General features: G+C 41.1%; 2 protein-coding genes across 3 annotated transcripts in view; both read right to left on the reverse strand.

Annotated features, from left to right (window-relative positions):
* ITGA1 (integrin subunit alpha 1) overlaps nt 1-14,238 on the reverse strand; it is a 74,561-nt gene extending 60,323 nt beyond the window's left edge. For both annotated transcript variants that reach the window (XM_049796179.1, XM_049796180.1), the window contains exon 1: nt 14,019-14,238. In XM_049796179.1, the coding sequence (XP_049652136.1) occupies nt 14,019-14,046 (28 nt within the window). In that variant the 5' untranslated portion in view covers nt 14,047-14,238. The remainder of the gene's footprint in view (nt 1-14,018) is intronic.
* PELO (pelota mRNA surveillance and ribosome rescue factor) lies at nt 5,363-8,369 on the reverse strand. The gene is made up of 2 exons (XM_049796181.1): nt 7,339-8,369; nt 5,363-6,146 (listed from the first exon to the last, which is right to left on the reverse strand). Exons 1-2 carry the CDS (start codon nt 8,062-8,064, stop codon nt 5,715-5,717), a joined length of 1,158 nt encoding a protein of 385 aa, XP_049652138.1. The 5' UTR covers nt 8,065-8,369; the 3' UTR covers nt 5,363-5,714.
* Nucleotides 14,239-22,021: the final 7,783 nt, after the last annotated feature.

Raw genomic sequence — 22,021 nt, forward strand, 5'->3', positions numbered from 1 at the left:
AATATGTGGAATTGTACTTACCAAAGACACTGGCAGAAAAGGGAGCATTTTTAGCCTAGTGTTAACAATGAAACAGAAGCGGGTCTTAAGCTTTGTATCTTCGGTCCCATATGGCTCCTTAAAGCCCTGGACTCTTTCTTTGCTATTCTAGGCTTGGTTTTGATTAGAAATTCCATTTTGGACCAGAGAAAACACTTCCCATCAAGTCTGGTATGTACATTCCTAAAAAGGAGGACTGGTTTCAACTAATTAACATTCTTTAATGGAACAGATATTTTGTCAGAGGATTCATGATCAGCTCTAATTTGACTTCTAAGTAATTATTAGAGCAGCATGAGAGCAATTACATTAGCTGTGAATGTAGCATTTCCCAAAAAGACGGCAATAAATTAGAGATCGGTATAGCTAAATCTGACAAGAGCTGGCAGGACTTGAAAGCTGCTGCTCCATGTTGCATTTCCCAGAAGACAATGACTTGGAAGAAAGTGCTGCTCTGGTATCAGCCCCCCCTCTGTTTCTTGTACAGCTCTCAAGTGGGACAAGAGGAAGAATTATTTTCAGACAACAGAATAAACAAGTATGATTTCAGAGACCTTTTCCTCACACTCTGTTTTAGGCTAAGACACCTTAGGAGACAATTTTTTCACAGAAAAGCTATGCTGCATTTCTAAAACAGTTAAGTTCAGAAGTTCACAGAGAATATGCACTACATTGTGGTTGTTAGACTGGAGACATTTCTTTCCTTTATATTCTGTATCATGCAAGCAGTTATGCTCAAATCAAAGTCAATGCCCTACTTGAGTCAAGCATAAAAAATGTGGCAGGACTAAACATTACGCTTATTAAGCAATTCTTTGGGCAACTGTCACACAAGAAGCTCCACAGCCTATGTTTACTCTTTCCACTGCTGAAAAAGCCCAGGCTCAGCCCATGTCAGAGTCTGAATTAAGAATTATAAAAATAATCACAGGAACCAAACAGTTAGGCATTTTCTTAATTCTAAATTAGCAGAATCATGAGTTTGCAATACACTATTTTCCTATACAAAATCTGAATACAACAGTCTCTAAAAGCAAGTTGTGGCAGCTGTAGGAGAACCACAGATACTGTAAAATAATCTACTGCAATGCCATGTCTCTCTTCTGTTCCCACCGTCTTCTAAATCAAACCCAAACTAAGAAATCCCAAGTTCTAACAGCATAAAAACTTTTATCATTCACTTTGTAGCAAGTTGCAGGTGTATACTGAACAAGAACTAAGAAGGGAATGACTCCCAGATCTGTATTAGCACAGCTTAAAAAAAAAAAAAAAAAAAAAAAAAGGAACTGGTAAAAGCAACTGCTGTATCAGAAAGCAAGAAAAAACCCCTGAAGTTTTGCCGTATCTAAAAAGTACACAGATAAGTAGCTTTAAGTTGTTCCTTCATTTTTTTATGTGTCTTGCAGAATTCCAATTTTGGGTTATAAACAAAGATTCCTAATTGCAGACCTTCTAATTGCAATTTCACATTTTCAAAATTGGTTTCTTAGATCTTCTGTAGAAGCAATAGAGCACACACTGCACAAATGTGGCTTCAGATAAAACAACAGCATAAACACTTTGAGAACATGTTTTTTCCTGCAAAACTAGGCATCTATTCCTTTAAGAAACAGGCTTGTTTTCTTTAAAAACAGATGGACATATGAAAACCTGAGAATAGTGAATGGACTGGGTGACTAAAAAAGATCACATGCACATGATTAAAACTTTTATTCCCACTTTGCCTTTATGAAACTGAGCGCATTTTCTGGATGGATAATGCAGCTTCCAGAAAGAAATTAGAGAGGCTTAAGCTATAAATCAGTCAAATGAGGAGGTAGCTATAACATACCTTCACACAAAAAGGCAAACCAAGGTCAGCAGCTCAGAAGTTAAACTAAGCAATTTTCAAAAGGTAAGAAAGATAGTTTTAATTTTCAGGGCTACTTAACCTTTGAGAGAACAGTAGCAAATGAAAATTACTTCAGACATTTACATGGCTTAAGAAACATCATGCTAGTAACATCACAAATTAAGCTGAAGAGCTATGGGCTCCTGTTAGACTGGTGGTCAGGGAGTGATCGAAACATCATTTATTACCAGCGGTTTGCTCATCTAGTGTATAAGGCTGAAGACACGAGGAGGGAGATGAGGAATTCCCTTGGTCAAATACTGTTAAATGCTTTACAGTTTTACTGAAAGATTTATCTTTTATTCTGCTTTATAACTAGTAGGACTATTTTGGTCTCTTGGTGGTGACCTCACGTTTTGTACCAAACTTTATTTGGTAAACAACTACAGGAGACTATATAATAATAACTGAATTTAAATGCCAAAGGTGACAAAACTAACAAACTGGGGCCTCCTCCAAAGTATAAGTTTGCAAGAGAGGCTTTATGGCATAAATCAATGAATTTATTTTAATCTTTGAAGAGCACAGCGGGGTTCAGGATCAAGCAAGAGGAAATGGCCTCAAGTTGAGGCAAGGGAGATTTAGGTTAGACATTAGGAAAAAAATTTTACTGAAAGGGTTGTCAGACATTGGAATGGGCTGCCCAGGGAAGTGGTTGAGTCACCATCCCTGGAGATATTAAAAAAGCACGTAGCAGGACATAGTTTAGTGGGCATGGCTGATGGTTGGACTCCATGATCTTGAAGGTCTTTTCCAACCTAAATGATTCTATGATTCTAAGCTGATTTCATGATACTTTTTTAAAGTGAAATGAAACAAACATTAAGAAGTCCTACAATGTATATTCATTTATTTTGAAAACTGAAAAATTGGAAGATAAACCATGCTACTAATTCACAGAATTATGTCAGAACATAATCAGAACTAAGCTAAGACACTGTTCAAAATTACTAAATACTTTATGGTGCAATAGAACCATTTTCACATTGCAGACATTTTTTAGTTCATGTATGTTTAGCTCCAAAGACACAAAAAATATTTTCCTATGGCTCTAGCACTTACTCATTTGTTCTCCAGATAACATGCATCTTCTGTGAGTTATCTGCACTCAAGACATTATGAACTGTGTTAAGCAAGCACCTTTGTCAATGCGGACTTTTCAACTATTCAAAATGCCTTTAAATGTAAAAGATACTAGCAACCCTGGAACTTTGCCAGGTCAAGCATCTGCAACTACTGAACACAGCCTACTTTCAATACCAAGCCCTTGAGCTGTTTCCTGAAACAGGATGCATTTGTCTACATAGTGACTGTATATTTATTTTACTAAAAAACGCTTACCAAAAAAAAAGAAATCCCCACCCTTCCATACTTTGGGTGACTTAATGCCATGATAGCAATAGCTAAAAAAAGAAAAATATTCATGAATTGTAAAGTCAGTGCTGAATTTTAAGTGTAAATAATTCAAAGAATCACTATTAACATATCTTCTTACCAGATGTTTGCTGTTATACCTTAAAGAAACCAAATAAGCAGCAAAATGGCTGCTTCTTTTCCTTGGTGATATACTACTACAAGGACCCAACACAGACTTGCAGAATTGCCATTGTAAACTTCTTACAGTACACAGCAAAAACTCTTCATAATTTTTTGTTTAAAATGGAATAACTGGAATCAATTTTGTCTAATAAAATAGCAAACCAATCCACAACCAAGGAACAGTTTGATTTGTCTCTCAGTTTGCTCAGAATTAAACTAAGAATCTCCTGGTGTACTACAGTTTTGAATATAAGTGTCATCTGTGTATAACTGCAACAAATTGACATTACTTACAAGAAGGGAAATACTAACAGACCAGCTTATCTTAAAGAAAATAATGACTTTGTTTAGACATTACGAGCCTGTTTAAAGCCATAATTTGCTGCCTATAAGGAACATTTACTGAAGGTCAGATTCTTCTACCTCTTTCCTATGTTCTTTACATTTAACTCTGTATATAGGAGGAATGAGGGTGCTTTTTAGCTCATAAGTGTATAATCAGCTTAGGCAGATTTTTAAAAGGAAAAAGAAAAGGAATTTTAACTCAACCAGTCCTAACTGCTGAAGGAAGCCTACCTGAGCATTCTATGACATGTGGTACTCAACACCATTCACAACAAAAACATGAAGCTCAAATAAAACAGTTTATCTGTGCAAGCTGACTCTAAACAACTGTCTTAATGGGCTTGCTTGTCTTCAGTGAGAGAAGAATAAAAAGTACACCTCTAATGTAAGTTCTGTTCATACATTCCTTGGACTTTGTGGATGATTGGAAGAGGGGAGGTGGCTTTTAACTCAAAAGTACTTCTTTATCAAGTTTAGCCTGATGTTTCAGCTAGCATTAGATACTATCAAATTCACAGGGCTGGCACCCATCAACATATGGGAGTACCATTAAAAATGCTTTTCCTAAAATTATTCTACCCAGACTAAAAGTTTCAGTGATTTTAATCTTCCATTGTTATGTTCCTTTCCGTATTTCAGAAGGCTTCCACAGCTTTCTTAAATGAAATTTATTTGTGGCAAGTCTCTCCTGTTCCCCCTCTGACACCACATTTAAAAAAGGAATGCTTGTTTACATACAAAACCTACACCATCAAACACCAGTTTAAACTGAACAGTCCCCTTGTAGGTATGTCAGAATCTGAAAGTAGTTTCTGCTTCCTCAGCCTAAAATTTATTGTCCAGTGAAGAAACAAAACTCACAGTGGCTCTCAATACTTGGAGCAGATCAAATAATAGGAAAATTAATTTTGATTTTTACAGCTGTCATTATCTTAAGCTGAAGTTCAATTTATAAATTTGTAACCTTTACTTTCCTATCATAGCTTATGTGTGTTTTTAAAGAGGCACACAAATAGAAAAATACCAGATTATGAATTTACTTAACTACTTGTTGTCAAAAGATTCTTCATGGAAACTAAGGTCTCATTTTGTAAGCCTTTTCACATGCCTTCTTCGAACTGGGTGCTAAATAATCCCAATGCCAATTTATCAGAATATAGTCAATGACAAGATACATTATACCTTGTTAGCCCTCAGGAAAATCTCCCAAGGTAACAGCATTCAAAGAGATAACTGAAATGGGTACACTGAGCTTCACAATTTATCTTTCAGCTACTATCATATTAGGGAGGAAATGGTTAATTTAAAGGGTGTAGTTTCTGAACAATTGCTTCCAGTGTTTCACAGAAATATTTAAGTGGCTACACTTGTAACACCACAAAAAAACCCTAACAGATTATGTTGATCCCACTCCTTTGCCACATTTTAGGAAGAACAGTGAGTTCCTAAGAAGATCCAAGCACAATTTTGATAGGTCTTGCATGAAGTTTTACATATGTTTTGCAATACTCTTTTCAGGTATTTGAACAGAAATAATACAGCCTGACATAATTTTCTCCCTCTTAGTTTATTAAATTTTCATACACATTCCAAAACACTAAGCTGCCAGTCTGCCTTAACCTGCAGAATGAGCAGTATTGGGGAGCCAAGTTTCTTGTACTGCTGGAGGTCCAGGGTGTAACTTACAAAACCAGTCAGCTCCAATGCATAGTATATCAATAATCATTACCATAGATCAGATATCCATTACTGTGCTGAGCAGTTATACACTGTAGGAAATACTATCAAAAACTTAAATTACATGTCATGGCACATCTGCACACAGTATTTAGGAAGGGAGGGCCTTTAATGTCATTTCAACATGACTTGGAGAAGAAACTGTGGAATGAAGTCACTGTTATCAATCCTCTTCAGAGCTAGAATCATCTTCCTGGTCAGAGACCTCAGCAACAGGAAAGCGCAGGATGGCTGCCACCCCTGTCAGTCGGCCAAGCTGCTCTCCAGACACATGAAGGCTGGAGAAAATGCGTACTGTGCCCATGTTCTCACGTACACTATCTACCAATCTAACATATCGGGCACGTGTAGCCACATCCTGGTGCCGGAAAAGCTCATCACTGATCAGCAAGGTATCAATGGCCATGGCTTCGTTGGCCTTCTCCACATGTTTTAGACCATAAAAAGCCCGGTCAGGCTCATGCTGCAGCATTTTATAGAAGTCATCTAAAGCTTTGACCTCACCAGCTGCCTTAGTGTCAGAGAGACGGCTAGTTACAGCTGGGTCGCAGAGGGCTTCCTTCAATGCGTATTTATGTCCCGAGGAAGAGTGGACCTAGAGTAAAAAAAGAAGTCAAAGGTGTTTGTTTTTTTAAAGAAGGACTGTTTTCTTGATTAGCCAATCACAAACAGCTTCCACTATACATAATATTTATCTTGATAATTATTCAAGGAAGTTATCTCTTGATTCTTTTCACGATTCTTTTCTTAAAGGATCTCTCCTGCAACCCTAAGCCTATCTATACCAAATCCCTTAAACTGTATTTTAAGAAGTGCAGGAAAGCTGTTTCTCTTATTCAAAGACTGGGTTAAATATGCAAGCTGTTGCAGACAGTCCCCAAGGTAGGGCCATGTGAAACTACTGAGAAACTAAGACTTAAGCCTTTCCCTTTTAAAGAAGGGGAAGACCTCTTAAGACTGCAGACATATAGTGCAAAAGCATCAAGTCTTGCACAACTGCATATCTATTAGGCCTGCAAAGCTCTGAAGTACATTAAAACTTTTCATACGTAGTATTATCACTTTGCGACAAATGCAAAAGGAGGCTTCTTGGTGCAAGGTGTGTCTAAACGTTCTGACCATTAAGTATTGGGAAATGCTCCCCCCTGCCCCGCCTCCCAACATTTTGCAAGCAGAGATTAAAGGCCTACTCCCAATTTAAAAAAGATACAACTATCCTTATGAAAAAAACCCCTTCTTTTAGGTTCTGAGTTTGCCTGTTTTGGTGAAAGGCAAAAAACACCACCCACTCAATCAATGACTAAGGAACAGGAAAAAAATGCTATGGTCTGCATAATCTTTAACTATGTAGTACAAAACTAACAACAAAATTAACTAGCCTATACCACATCTGGGTACTTTTGTTTTTTTTTTTTAAAAATCTTTAGAAAGCTGTTATTAAACATGCATGCTAAACAGCATGACAGATTAACACTACGAGTAAACCATTTTCCAACTTGTACTTCACTCTTAATTTACAATTAAATACGCCTTTATAGGGCGTTTGAAATATTTAATGATTTCCCTATTCCACATTAAGGTATGGTAAGAAGGAACCATACCTGTGTCTTGCATAACTGCCTCGCAGTTTGGGCGGCGTAAGAATAATTTCCCTATGATGCACAGACATAAATTTATTTTCCGCTAATAAGTGAACTATTTCACATCACCCTTGTAAGTACTGTCTATTATCACAGACAGCTCTTAAGCCTCTTTCTACCCACTCTGCAGGCTGCTGATCTCCTTACCTGTAGGAACTTGGACCTGTTCTCCAGCAGAAGCTTGTTATCAGTCTTGACCGCCTGCTGGAACATGTAGTCACAAAACTGCTCCCGTACAAAGCCTGGGCTGGCCACCAGTACACACTTCACCACCGCAAAGTTGATATGCCGCTGGATGGCTTGCACCACCTGCTCGTAAAACCTCTCTAGGGCCCGGTCATGCTGACTACAGTTCCCTTTCCGCTTGCGAGGGATGTTCACCTCCACCTTGGCGCGGGTAAGCGTCATGTTTGGCGTAACCAGGCAGACGTGAGCCAACCCTTCCTGCATGACCACGGCTGCCACATCAGCGTTCCAGGCTGGGTCGCAGGCCTGCTCGATGCGCTCCAGCACCACGCTGTCCCACTGCTTCTTCGCCAGCGTGAACTGCCGGTTGGGCTCCAGCTCGATGGTGTGGTAGGCCCCCATCTTGACGTACTCGTTCTCTTGGATGTTAGTGCCCTTGACCCGCAGCTGGCAGGCCTGCGAGTCGAAGTCGATGGCCGCCACGCAGAGGGTGAGGGTGGTGCGGATGCGGTTGCTGCCCACGCTGCCCGTGGCCGACTCGGTCTGCACCTTCCGGATGGTGGAGGCCCGCAGACTGTCACCCACCTGCAGCAGGTTGTAGGTGTGCCACATGTCCTCCGGCTCCTCGGGGATCAGCGTCACCTGCCCGGCATTATCCTTCTCCAGGTCCTTCCTCACCAGCTTCATCCTGGCGGCTCCTTGCGCCTCCGCACCGCTCCCGGCTTCCCCTCAACCGCGGCGGCAGCGGCCAGCTAGGCCTACCTACCCCAGAAGGCCTGGCAGCAGGAGGCGGCGAGCGCTGGCGGCCGGCCTACCTCGGGCCGCGGCGAACGGCCCTCCCCGAGCACCGGCCCGCCCCGGGCCCGCGGCGAAGCCTGGGCTGAATCTCAGGCGCGGCGCGGCGGCTGCCTCCAAGCACGCACCACCGCCGCCCCCTCCCTTCGCCTCGCCCAGCGCGCATGCGCAGCGCCCCGCCGCCCCAAAGCGCATGCGCCCCGCCCGTCCTAAACAGCGCCGGCCGAACGCGCCGCCTCCCCCCGCCTTTTCGGCTCCGCGCCCGACGCGCACGCGCACGGCCGCTCCCCTCCCCCCCACCCCCCGGCGCCTCTGCCGGGCGACCCGGCGCATGCGCCGAAGTGGCGCCTACGGGCGGGTGTTGTGTGCGGCGGCGGCGGCGGCGGCGGCGGCGGCGGGGGGGAGGGGGGCAGGGGGGCGCGTGTCCTGCCGCCTCCGCCCCGCCGTCAGGGGAGACGCCGCAAGCCGGGGGATCTCCGGAGGGAAACCTTCGGGCGGGGGGCGGGACACGGACTAGCGGGCAGCCGCGATGCTGCCGTGTGCTGTGAGGCGGGAGAGGACTGTAAATCGGTGCGTGTCCCCGCTACAGCCCCTCCGCGAGCGAGGCGGCAGGGGGTCGGGGCGGCCCGCGCCGGTCCTTCCCCTCTAGCTCTTTACAGCGACGGCTCAAACTTGCAGAGGCTTCTAAGAGGGAGAGAAGAGGGAGAAAGCCCCCAAACTTAAGCAGTTGTGGAAGGTTGTGGTTGCAGATCGAGACAGAGGTGAGGAGGGTACGGCTAAGTAGCCCGCCTTCGGGGTGCGGTAAGCGAAGGCCGCGGCCCCTCGAGAGCCGGGGAGGGCAGGCGGGGGCACCTCACCTAACGGCTGCTGGTCCGAGTGGCATGAAGAGCAGACCCAGGCCACCTCAGACCCGGAACCGTTACTTTGGCACGGCTTTTAAACCGAACTTCAGCTTGAAAGTCTTTCGGTTAAACTTGCAAGTTAACGCTTCAGCCAATACTGAAACTTGAGCTGCTTCCTGAACCTGCTAGTTAGTCAGAATGAGAGGGTGCTGAGAGGCGTCGGAGACAGACAGATAAGCACCTGTCAAATGGAGTATGATGTTGACAAATGTAAGTAACGTGGCTTGCAAAAACACACAGATTTGTTCAATGATACTTGCATAGAAAAGGGACCTGAACAATAGCTACACAGCTCAATTTGCAGCCTAGGCAAATTTAACATGCCGGAAAGAATATTAAAAAGGATAACATTATGCAAGTGCTGCAGCTTATTTTGAAACGGTGTATGACACTGAAATCTCCATTTCAGAACGGAGAAAGAATGAGGAAAGAAAAGAACGGAGCATAGAAAAAATGCTTGTATGCAGAATGATTCAAAAGAACAAAAAAATATGGAAGAAAGTAGACAAACTAACGTGCCATGATAAGTGTATCGGGGCTACCGGAGCAGATACAGTAAGTTTGGAGTGGCTACACTATGGGTCTGATAACCAAAAAGCAAGAGGACATTATCTTAGAGATGAGAAAATGGCAAATTTAGAATCATTAATAGGAAGTTTCTGGTCTCTTTCAGTTACTTCTTTTTTTGAAAACAAAACAAAACAAAAAACCACTGTGGATTATTGAATTTCCTGACTTGGAAAGGCTTTGGAGTCAAGGATTTAATGAGATACAAGGCTACTGTGAGCAAAAAAATCATCCCATGTCTCCCATTACAAATTTCTGTCAAGTATCTACCACTAGTCAGTTGTTGTGACGGGACACTGAACTCAGATCTGGCCCAGTAGTGTGCGTTCCTTGTTTCTAAGCTTGATACTGATGTAAAAACAACTTTATCAGATATTACATAATAGGATTTATTTACGAGACCTCAGACTCTCTTCCTGTTAGCACACATGCTTAACTCTTAGCATGAATAGTTTCACAGAAGGAAGCTGGACCACCCAAGGGAATATAACATAAGCACATGTATAAATAACTGTTTGTTTAATTTGGGCTTGTACGTAATCAATACAATTTTGTATTGATGTTTCATGGCTTAGGCAGAGAGCGTGCACTCAGCTTTTCTTTAGGCGTTCCTTTCACTTATCTATGTAAATGCTGCATGGTGAATTTGTGGTGAATTTTCTTCATTACATTCTTTGCTATTATAAAATTGCAAGGGTTGACCTCATGCAATTCTTTCAAGAGAAATTTGCTGTAGTGCATATTTACCTTCCAACTTAATATTCATTTTGTATTCTTTTGCTGCTGTGTATTTACAAAGTTTTCTCTGCTTGTTGGTTCCAGTCTAATTCTTACAAGCAGCCTCACATCACTGGAGATGCGATATACTTGAGATAAAGGTTGCAAGCTGGCATCCAGTACCATCCAGTGGAAAAGAAACATTCATGCCAGCAGGTGACTTACTGTGTTGAAAGAAACCCCAAAACCCACCACAAACACAAAAAAAACCCAACCCAAAATAAAGAACAACAACCTTGAAACCAAAGTTGTCATACAACTTACTAAATTGACTGTTGTTGTAGAAGGAGACATTTTGAGATGCGCTGAAGTCCTTTCTCAAAAAATCATGAGATTTTATACCGTTATGAACAGTGGTCCACAAGTATTTAGTGGCAACTGTAAGCTTCAGTGATGCATCCACAATTAGCAAGACCATTGTCAGCTTATAAAGGAGAACATTTACTAGTGAAGATACTTTTTACCAGAGTAGGCAAAGCAAGTGCTGGGTATTGTTATTTGTTTGAATATGTCAGAGAATGAGCAGTAGAAGAAAAACAACATTTCCAAAAATGTAAGAACCATGTAACTGTAATTTTTAAAGTTCATGCCAATTTTGCTAATGTCAGGGAGAGAGATGAATTTGACCCCAGTGAGCCAAAACAAGCGGATACTTTTATCTCTACATACAGTTTTAACATAAAAGTTCAAAATTATATGGTCTGTTCCAGTCTTGGTAAAAGATTAAGACTAAGTGTAAAACCTGACATTTTTTGCAATTTATCACTTTTTAAAAACAATTTTATAGTTACTAATAGTTGGAATAATTTGGCATGCATTTTCAGACCTCAAGCACTGGTACTGTGGTACAAGACAAGATAAAAATGGTGATAGCGTATATTCATAGGCGTTTTGGAGCCATGCTGCTTTTGTAAGATTATTATTTTGAAAACATTTGAAACACGCTGAGCTATATCTTCAAGTCTTGATCAGCTGCTTTATGAAGAAGATGGGTTGTGTACAGATTCTAGACGAGGAGAGGTCATGTTCATAGGAAACCCCCTCTCCCCCATGATATAGCCATTTTAGCTAGAATTCATGCAAACATGCTCAAGCCCTGGATGAGAAAAACTAGTGTGAAAGAATCTTGAATATAGGGGAAAATCTGCTGCGAATGTTGGACATTACTGTTGCCAGAGCAAAGGAAGTTAAAAGATAAAGATGGAGAGGGAAAACGGGTATGTCATGCTTTCCCTTTATCCTGTGTCTGTCCTGCCTTTGCAGGCTCTGGACAGAGACTACTTCATTTTCTGCATACAGTTCTGTCTTTATGATTACTGGTCTTTTATATTATGAGTACTCTTAATAGCTACCAACAACATGGTCATCATCAATGAGGAGAGAATTCCAGGAGGGAACAGGCTACACATAAAACTGTAAATGAAGAACCACTAAAAAGTAATGGTACCTGTGGGACTGATTTCTTTCTTCCTCTGCTGTTGAAATATAAGGCTGGAGAAAACCTCAGCAGATCCCTAGTCAAACCACTTACACTGAGGCTAGGTGAAGTAAACCTCAACCATCCCTCACAGGTGTTTATCCAACTTGATCATAACTTTCAGTGAAGAAGATTATGCAGGGTGGGGTTTTTTGGTAGCCTGTTCTAGCAGTTCATTACCTGAAGAGTAAGAAAGTTCTGAATATTCCCTAAGATTTTTGCACAGCAAGTTACATTGATTTTCTCTTGGCCTTTGTTGGACAGGGAGAACCAACTATTCATCAATCTCTTTATAAACCAACATATGCAATATAGACAATAATGATTGAGTGCTCTCACAAAACAAAGAAAACATTGACATCTGGAAGAACATTCTCACTAATAATACTTTGGTAAAAATACATATTTGAAATGCTCAACACTTTCCCCTTAGTTTTCTCTCCTCTAGCTAAACAAGCCTAACTCTTTCAGTCTTTCTTCCTAGGTCATTTTCCTCAGCTCTTATCAGGCTTGTCACTTCTCTGTGCACTTCTGCCTGTTTGCTTCTGTCAGACTTCCTGTACTGAAGATTCTCAGAAGCCTCACCAATACCAAGTTGAATAATTAAAAAAAACCCTGTGCACCTTCTTTATTCTAGATTGGCTTTGTCTGCTAGTACATGCCAGACTATTTGCCCTTTTTTTTTCCTTTATAAGAAAGAGGAGCATGTAATTAGTTTGCATTTATTTTTTATTCCATTGTAATTCTAAAAATCCTTGTCTGTATTTTTGTGACATTTTGACTTGTTTATGTAGGAATACTTCTCTTATTTATCTGAGACAATTTGAATCCCATTGCTGCTATCTGTAATGCCTCCTCTTATTTCTAAGTATAGTCTATTTCACACCAACTTTTTAAAAAAAAAACAAAAAACAAAACACCCCACAACCAAAAAAAACCCCAGTAAAAACTAGTAAGCCCCTGAGAGATCTGGATGGGACCCAGCCTTGAGTTGTTTTCCTACCTGATAATAAACCTTTTTGTCAGCACTGGTCAATTATCTGTCAGCAGTGCCAGTGGCAACTTTGCAACTCCAAAGGGAAGTTGCAGCACACTAAATTTTTGCCACTTTACAAAGCCTCCTTCTGTGAAGGAACACAAAAACATATTTTGGAGAATATAGCTGTGTAATGAAAGTAATCAAGACATCTATGAACAAGGGCTAAATATGGCACACCAAAGTACGACATTCAGATTTTCACATTTTCCTGTATCTGTTCTTTCTTTCTTGCACAATAAGCACAGGGTGAAGAGGGAAAAACGACAGTCTTGCCTTTTCCCCGCTTGCTGCCACCTGCATTTTGACAGTTCTTATGAAATTGATTTCTTCCTCTGTACTGCCTCAGGTTCACTGTGCGCTAGTTGCCAGCGCAAGAGCTGCTGGGGAGCTCAGTGTCCAAGTTTGCAAGCACATGAATCCCAGCATTGCCTTAGCCTCTTGCCCACTTCTTGGATTCCCCTGATTTCAGATCCAAAATATTATTACAGACTGACTAGCTAGGGGGATTGTTACTTGCTGTATTTGTTTTACTAAAAAAACCAAGTAAGTCCCTAACAATAAATGAAACCCTAAAAGGAAATACTACATATATTCCATCTCCGGATGAACTCATCTTTTTGAGCTTAGTTCGGTGCAGTTAACTGCTTCCTCACTTCCCATTTGACTGCTCAGAACATCTGAAAGCCAAACGGAGGAAAACAGAAAAGCTACCCTAGTTTAAAAAAAGTTACCAGGCGCACCTCTTTTCCCAAGCCAGATTTAATTATCGTATTTCTCACCCAGTCATCCTCACCTAGCAGCGCCCCCCACCCCCACCCCCCCTCCCCCGCCTCCGGGCTCTACGATTGGTTTATGGATTAGAGTTCCCGGAGAGAAGCAAACCGAAGAAGTCCCTCACGGGTTCCAGCTGAAGGGCAGCTCCGGGCAGGGCACCCCCGGGGCAGGGGCAAGGGCAAGGGGGAGAGGGGACACGGTCCCTTGGGTGCCAGCCCCCCAAACAGCTTCACCCCCTCCCGCAGGGAGCAGAGCTGCTTTCGGGACTTGGGTTTTCAGAGCGAGACAGAAAGGGAGCGGCTTTCCTCACCTGTCAGCATCCAGTAGGAGACAGCCATGCCTGGGCTTCTGCGAGCCCGGGGCCGGGAGCCCGGGCCCAGGGCAGGGGTGGCGGGAGCGGTCCGTCCGCCGGCGCGCCCGGCGGTGCGGCTCTACGAGTGGAGCTCAGCGCTCTGCGCCGCCCGCCCGCCTCGCAGCCGAGTTAGGCATTTCCTGTTTGTTATTCAGTCTTTACGTTGTTTCTTCTCATCAAGAAGAATTTAGCTTCCTCCCCCCGCACACAACTTTCCTCCCACCCACCCCCCCAAAGGCGTCTGGAAGCCTCCCCATAGAACTAGCCCAGCGCCGAGATGTACAAATAAAGCCAAATCTCCCCCCGCAAGGCTCCAGCTGCAGCCCTCGGAGAGCGCAGCAGACCTTAAAGGGACATCTGCCCGCTCATAATTAATTAGTAAGTGTCACCCGCCGGGCAGTCCCGCTCCCAGGCGGGCAGGAGAGAGCTGGGCGTGCTCCACGGCCACCTCTCTTCGCCTTTCTCGTCGGCGAGGTAGGGGGTGCGCTTGGCTGGTCAAGCTTAATTTCCCTTACATCACCCCTTAAAAACGCGCTCGCTCTTCGGCGGGTCATTTGCCTGCGGGAGGAAGTCAGCCCCGGCCCGGCCCGGCCCGGCCCGTCCCCCCCGTTCTCAGCGGCTCGGGGGATGCAGTAACGCGTCGGACGGGGGACGATTTTCTCGAGTCTTTCTGTCTCCCTGTGCTTTGCTGCGTAGAGGAAGTAAATACCAGACAGCTGCCTTTGTTTGCCCTCATCTACCGAACGTTTGCATGGCATCCCTTCCCCCTCTTTCCCTCCCCCCCCCCCCCCCCCCACCCCGAATGACTTCACTAATAAATCATAAGTCGCAGAGGTAATAATTAGCCAGATTCGCGGCTGTGAGTAGGGATTTTCAGGGTTCGTTAAACGCTCAGTAAAGGAGCAGCTTGCAGGAGTTTCTCTTTTGTGTTTACCAGAGTGATGCTCAGGTGGAGTGACATCCCTTCAGCAGCGTACGAGTCCTCGTGCTGGACCTTGTGAAAAATCATTTTGTTGTTTCTAAAGCAAGAGAACCCATGGTCCCTCAAACAAGACAGAGAGAAATCAAAATACTCTATAGGAGTTTGGAGATCTTGGTGCTACTAGAACACTCCCCTATTTTTTTCCTTTGAATTGCAGCAAAGAATTTGGTGAATAAGTGGAAGTTCATGGAATTTCTGTAAGTTCCTCTGAGGCTAATAAACTGCAGCTGTTAATCATTACTATAATAGTTAAATACATCTTCCAAGTTCTGTCCTAATTTTATGAGAATACTTCGGGTGTACCTTTACTTGTAGAGTGGTGGAAATTTTAGAAAACAGTGCACAATTTCAAAGCTGGGTTTAAGATCAAAGGTCCTCGTTCAGTAATAATTTATGCATATGCTTGACTTTACACATTATAAAACATATTTAATTGCTACAGTGGGACTGCTCAAAGTTGGTGAAATTAAGCACTTGTGTAACTTTCGCTGAATGAGGACCTGAGCTCTGCTGGTACCAGTTTAAAAGACTAGACACATTTTTTTCCAGGTAAGGCTTTTATGCGTGAAATTAAAGGAAGCCAAAATGGCATTCGAACGAAAAGACTGAGATTTTGGAAAAAGCTGTAATTTCATTTTTGTGCAAGTGAGTTGTATGACCACTGCCGGTTTTACCCCAGTTTCAAAGGTGGCAATAACTTGCTGTGTTTTGGGTTTCTTTTAAAACAAATCTTTGTATTCCCTTTCTGTCACTGTACTTCAGCTAAATGCACATTGAGGAGTTGAGTTTGCTTTCAAATCATCGTGAAGGACTTCATTCTGTGATACAATTAACTATGCCAGAGGAAAAAACAGGGATACTAAGGACTCACACATGGATTAAAATAATCAGCTCAAACCTGTTTGAAGTATATGTGGTATTTGGTACATATGTGGGGAGTGTACATCATGTTGGAGAATTAGACTTCCTGAGAATAAAATGAAACATTTCTGATGTAGGCTAGTTCCTAATTTCTTCCAAATTATTCTTAGTATTATTAATTTCTTTTTGTGGTGGTGTCCTGTACATCTTGCATCAGGCAATGTCAAAGCAAGACATTAGAAAAGATGAACTGCTGGTCTGAGCTAGCATTTCTCATTAATTTGCGCACATTCAAGAAAGTAAAATACATTACAGACTTACAGACCATTATTTACTTTGGAATGCCAAACTAATTCAGGAAGAAGCCAACTCCTATTGCTTGTAGAATAGGTGCTGCATGTTTTCACAGTCTTTGTTGCTTTGGGTGCATTCGTTCAGGCAACTGTTCATAACGTATCAGTAAATGCTTTTCTTGGAGTTTAAAGTTTTATACATAAGTAGTAAGGAACATGTATATTAAGCAGCAGACCCTAGATGAGGTGCACTCAGGCCCACAAATAGTTATGAAATTAGGTAATTTCAATATCTGCATAACAAATATTATTAGTTTCAGTGGATTATAATAGTATAGAAAATCATTACCTATAATGATGGATGACAACATCAATAACTGTAAGAGAGACATAACGTTTCTGCAATGTTCACTGTTGTTATTGCACTGTATTATGCACTGCATGGAAAATACTACAGAGCTTGTTCATATAGCTTCTAAGTGAAGATTTATTATTGAAAGCTGTTATTATGATCTTTGATGGATTACATTGTACTGTAGATCAGTGGTAATTTTAATTTACATTTTTTTCTTACACTTGCTTATTCACAGTTTCCAAGATGTCTTTCTTCTTAATTACTCTGTTGTTCATTTTCATAGTCTCCATTTTTTCCTATCTGATTCTAGGACCATGCTAGAATTCACTTGGCAGAACTTGTGGGGCTGTAGTCTTATTTTTATTATGTCTGAGATACTCGAGGACTCCTTCTTCAAGTACCAGAACTAAGACCTTGCAGGATTTGGTATGGTTCCAGCAATACTCTATGCATAAATCTCTTCATGTTTTACAGCTCAGCTTTTAGCTGATATTTGATATTCTTGGAGAATGCCCATGTTTCTGCTTCGTCTGTATTAACCAGTGGTACAAATGTGCCAAAAATCCTTTTTACTATACAACAGGATCTTCCTAAAAATTTTGTCTTGCAGCTTGTGTTAGTTTAATTAATGTTGGTAGGAAATGTTATGGAAAATGCCCTTTGTGTTCTGTGTTAAATTTGTTCTTTACAGTATTTTTTATGTCTTCTTCGTTGGTCCTTTCTGGATTATATACCAACTATCATAGAGTAGTTGTGAACCAAATTAATATACAGTCTGTATTCTTACCAAAATAAAATAGTCTGATTTTCCTCCTTATCAGATTTAAAGTATCTCACATCCTCAGTCATGCTGCTTTTTTTTCTCCACATTTTCTCTAGGTGCATTTTGTTCAATATTCATTCTAAATTTGTAGAGATCACAATTAGCTATATCACAAAAATACAAGAAGACCAGGAGGAGGTGAGTTTGTATGGCATCACTTACTGTTATAAATCTTCCACCAATCTCTTCATTTTATGATTGTTGCTTTATACTCATGTAGAAGCATTTTTATGTTAGAATAGAATTTAAGATTCTTGCAGATGATAACTCTACTCTTCCTATCTTTTCTTACACTTTTTCTATTTCCTTTGAGTCAGCTTCTTACAATTTAAATACTGATTCACAGTTTTCTCCTGCTACATGGAGATTTTTTGCTTGCTTATTTACTTATCTATTTACTATGTCAACAATGTATTTTTGACCTCTGTAGTATATTACCAGACTTTAACATGACCATGTATTTCTTTGATGTGTACACTACAAATAAAGATAGAAAAACACAATCTATTCAACTTGCATGAGGTAGTGATCTCTCTGGCCTGAGTATTTCAGCCTTTTTTTGTGCTTGAAGTACTTTTTCTGCAGTACTGAAGTCATTGCAGCTACAGCATTGAGTCTGAGGGGAATGGAACTGGTAACTTCAAAAGAGACAAAAGAAATAAATTCATATTTTATTGTACAAAATCAAGGGGCTGAACTAGAAATTGCAATAAATTTTGCTACAGGTACATATGACATCCCAACTAATGTTGGTCCATCTGTGCATTAACTCCACTGCATTATACAAACGAAATTATTTGAAATGATGCCAGAATTTAGGGGCAGAGGATTAACTGATTCTTATCATTACCTTGGGCTTTCTGCACTCCACCCACACTTCTTTTTTTGTTACAGCTTTGTAACAATTAAGTGTCTTTTTTTTTAAACATGCTTCTCATGGTATGTTGCATAACTAATATTCTTTATTGTTCAGGTAGATTTCAATTATGAAACTGTATAAAAGAATGACTTACTGAGAGTGTGCTGTCAAGGAAGACTAAAAGATGACAAGAATTTCTCAGAATAATTACATAGTCTGCACAGTTTTACATTGTATTGCATTGCACTGCATTTGTTGCCTTCACAGCTGGTCTGTGTAATAAAATTACTTATTACAGTTCAGTTACAGAAAAAAAAGGTGGCTATGACTGCAATAACCATAGTGAAAACTCTCAGTTTATTCTATTTTTTTTTTCTGTTCTACATAGATAAAAGTGTTAACTCTCCCCTTTTTCCTTGATGCATGTATGCATTCCTCTTCCATTTCTATTATTTTGCTCAGTTAGTGCAAAAGCTTCATTTAAATATAGATCACTGCCCAGGCTTTCCTTTAATCTTCATGATCAGGAAAAAAAATCTTGCTTTTTGCAGGAATATGAGCCTAGTCATGGTGCCAGTATATGTTTTATGGCGTAGCTGAAAAAACAAAACCAAACAAACACGAGCACATACACAAGACAGCTTTTGCAGTGATTACCCTTTTATTTTTTAACTATGTGATTTTAAGACAAATTACAGGTTTGCAACAATCCTTCTATAAGGAGCAACACGTTGCTATTTTTTTAGTGGGTGTTGCAAACCAGACTCCTGTTGGGATTCCAGCTTCTGTAGATTGCTATAACTCTTTGTTTCAGGGGTGCTGCTATAATTTTTACCTACTGAGACCTGTAATCTAGATCCCACTGCTCCACCTGTCTGTCCATGTGAATAATTTGTTTTTTGTGGTCTGAAACCCTTTGGTGATTTTATCTTAGTGGTTAGGTCACTCTGGTAAGAAGACAGTCCTGGGCTTCGTATAGAAGCCCGTACTGGGTTTTATTATCCTATATTGGGTTTTCCAGAAGTAAGATGATTATCAAACACATGGGTAAGTCTGAAATCCAAGCTCTTTTTCAAGCCTAGATATTTTAGTGCAAGACACAGACAGATAGGTATCTCTAGCCACCTCCAGGCCAGAGTCTGGAACCTTCTGAATGTAGGTTTTACATTCAGAAACAGTGGACCGCTGACAGAGAAGGTAATATACATCATTTTGTTAGCAGACCAATAAAGCACTCAGCTTCAAAGTCGGAGTTATAAGTTGGTGTTCTTTTTCACATTGAAAAAACTTTTTTAAAAGCATCTCCAATCTCCCTGAGTCATGTCAAAACCAGCAGGCTTTTGCCTAACTGGCTGTAGCATTCTGCTTAAACTAATACTATGTACTGGAGAACTAAGGTTTCTTCAGGCCAGAAACGGGTAGCAGAACAGTAACCCTGGAAGCTATCACAATGAGCTTTTTTCACCCATGCAAGCTGAGTTACATAGCTTTATGTTACGAGGTGTGCTCTCCTCAAGTAACCAATATGTTAATGTGTCTGTCACATGACTGAATACATATGTATATAACCTGTCAGATGAGTACAATGCAGATATCCCATGACATTGTGCTTTTGCATATCATGCCTGTTGGATACGATAGGCATGCGTGTGATCATACGATGAAAGATGTGCTGCCAGGCCCTCATGAAAGAGGGTGACAAAAGACAAGACTGTGAGGATAATCCATTTAGTATGCTGCCTACTCCGTCACCATATCCGAACAGCCTTCAGGTAGCCAGGAGGAGGGCCTTAAATGTGGCTGAGTTGTTCTGGTGGTCTGGATCCACTCAGTCATTTCAGGTTAGTTCACTTACATAGGAATGTCCTGAGAATCATATGGTCCTATGCAAAGAGGAGAAGGAACCAGAGATCAGGACTCTCTTACTACCACAATGACAACTTAGCCATCTTGTCAAAGGACTCAAAAGTTGGCACGTTTTCCTTGGGGTGTAAGACATTGTGAATCTGTCCAGTCTGGGAAGGGAAGTGAATCCAATGAATGCTGTAAACATTAAGCTATTACAGAAAAGGTAGACACAGTCTCTTCTTCCACCCATGCCTTAAAAGAAGTGGTGGCAACTGCATTTTATGAGGAGACCAATCCTATCAGTTGGTGCTAAGCATACTCTGAGTGTGTCTACATGATCTGGCTCTTTAGGATAATTGAGGGGAAGAATGTCTGGTCTGAAGGTCTGATCCGCACACCACACAGTTGAAGAAGCACAGTTCTAGCCATGCAAAACCAAAATGCTAAATGTCTGGAGAAACTTACGGGCTCATATATGTTAGCACCGAAAGACAGTCATTATCTCCAAGTTCAGAGAAGAGGTGAAAGAAGAATTTTTAGATCACAGTTTTGGATTTAAGTTTTGGCTTAATTTAGGAATTGCTTTACTATTATCAGTGGATCTAGATCATGGGGAAAGCATAAGTTTGGGTTTGATTTAAAAAGAGAGAGATTTCTTATAGTGTTTTAATCAAATCATGGCAATATTTGCTGATACAAAACTTAAGAAGCTGTGTTCCATTTCTGTAAAATGTTCCTTGGGTATAACAAATATAACTTTAGCACTTCCTAGAAATTGTTTAATATATATAGTCATAATGAAAGAGGAAGTTCTGCTCTGACAATAGGAGTTTGTGATTAGTAGCTTTTTCTTAGTCTTAAAACTCACCTACTATGAAACCCAGCAAAGTTGCTCATGCTGTATTATTCTCCTGTCTAGCTTATCAGCAACAGAGTTAGAAATGAATAGAAGTTATACTATACATCTGTCAATTATGCCACTTGTGTGATATTTAAATATTTTCTGTTTGTTGTAGAAGCATAATCTGAAGAAAGATAGGTGCAGATATTTCCTCCAGCTTGCAGGAAATGGTAACAGGTTTTAGAGACCAGAACTAACTCAAAACTCAATGGGCAATGAGAAAGTTATCTCTTAGGTGGAAATTTTCAGAACTGGTGGTTGTCACTGTCATAAACCAGGAATCCCATGGACAGATATGCAGAGTTCTACTGCAGGGTAGTGTTGATGCAGATGATAACAGAAGTAGTAGAGGCAACTTCAGAGTGACCTGGGTTTTGTGCACAGGTGGAATTTAAAAAAAAAAAAAAAAAAAAAAATCCTATTTGGTACACATTTGAAAGGTCTAAGGAAAAAATGTTTCCTCATCCTCAAGATATTTGCCAGTGTAACAAATTCGCCAGCATGAATGAATCAGCCTGTTCCTCCAGACTATGTAATATGCTTCCTCTTTAAATAAGTTGTGTTACCTTCTTCAAAGATGGTTGATTAGGGTATAGCAGAGTTCAAGCATTGAGTGACCACAATGGGGTTGTTAAAATAACCAACATATCTGTCAAAGGCAGAGTTAATTTTATTAATAATAGTGTGCTTATTGGTGAGTCCGTGGAAATGAGTGTTACGCCTGGATTAATTTGTGTTTACAGTCTATGGAAATCTTGTTTCTCCAATAGGGCTGGGCTCAGAGCCAAGACCTTGGTTCAGGTCAGCACCCTTTGCAGAGGCTTTAAAGCTAGCTCAGCAATCCAAATAACTCCCTGTGGAGCAATTAATGAGAACATTCCCCCCAAACTCTGCAGCCAAACTAGCCTTTTTGACCTTGTCCAGAACTCATAGGTTGAAGCTTCTTGATTAACTCATTCTGGCACCATTATCAAATACCTGTGCACCTAACATGTATTTATTTATCTGCCTGGGATCTTCAACTCTTTTAGAAGCTTTC

The sequence above is a fragment of the Accipiter gentilis genome, chromosome Z (assembly GCF_929443795.1).
Source record: "Accipiter gentilis chromosome Z, bAccGen1.1, whole genome shotgun sequence".
NCBI classification, from domain to species: Eukaryota; Metazoa; Chordata; class Aves; order Accipitriformes; family Accipitridae; genus Astur; species Astur gentilis.

Bases quoted from the DNA above. Each gene is read 5' to 3' on its own strand.
- PELO (XM_049796181.1), bottom strand. From the start codon at position 8,064: ATGAAGCTGGTGAGGAAGGACCTGGAGAAGGATAATGCCGGGCAGGTG. The intron at 6,147-7,338 runs GTAAGGAGATCA...TTTTTACTCTAG, and splicing joins ACAGGTCCAAGTTCCTACAG to GTCCACTCTTCCTCGGGACA.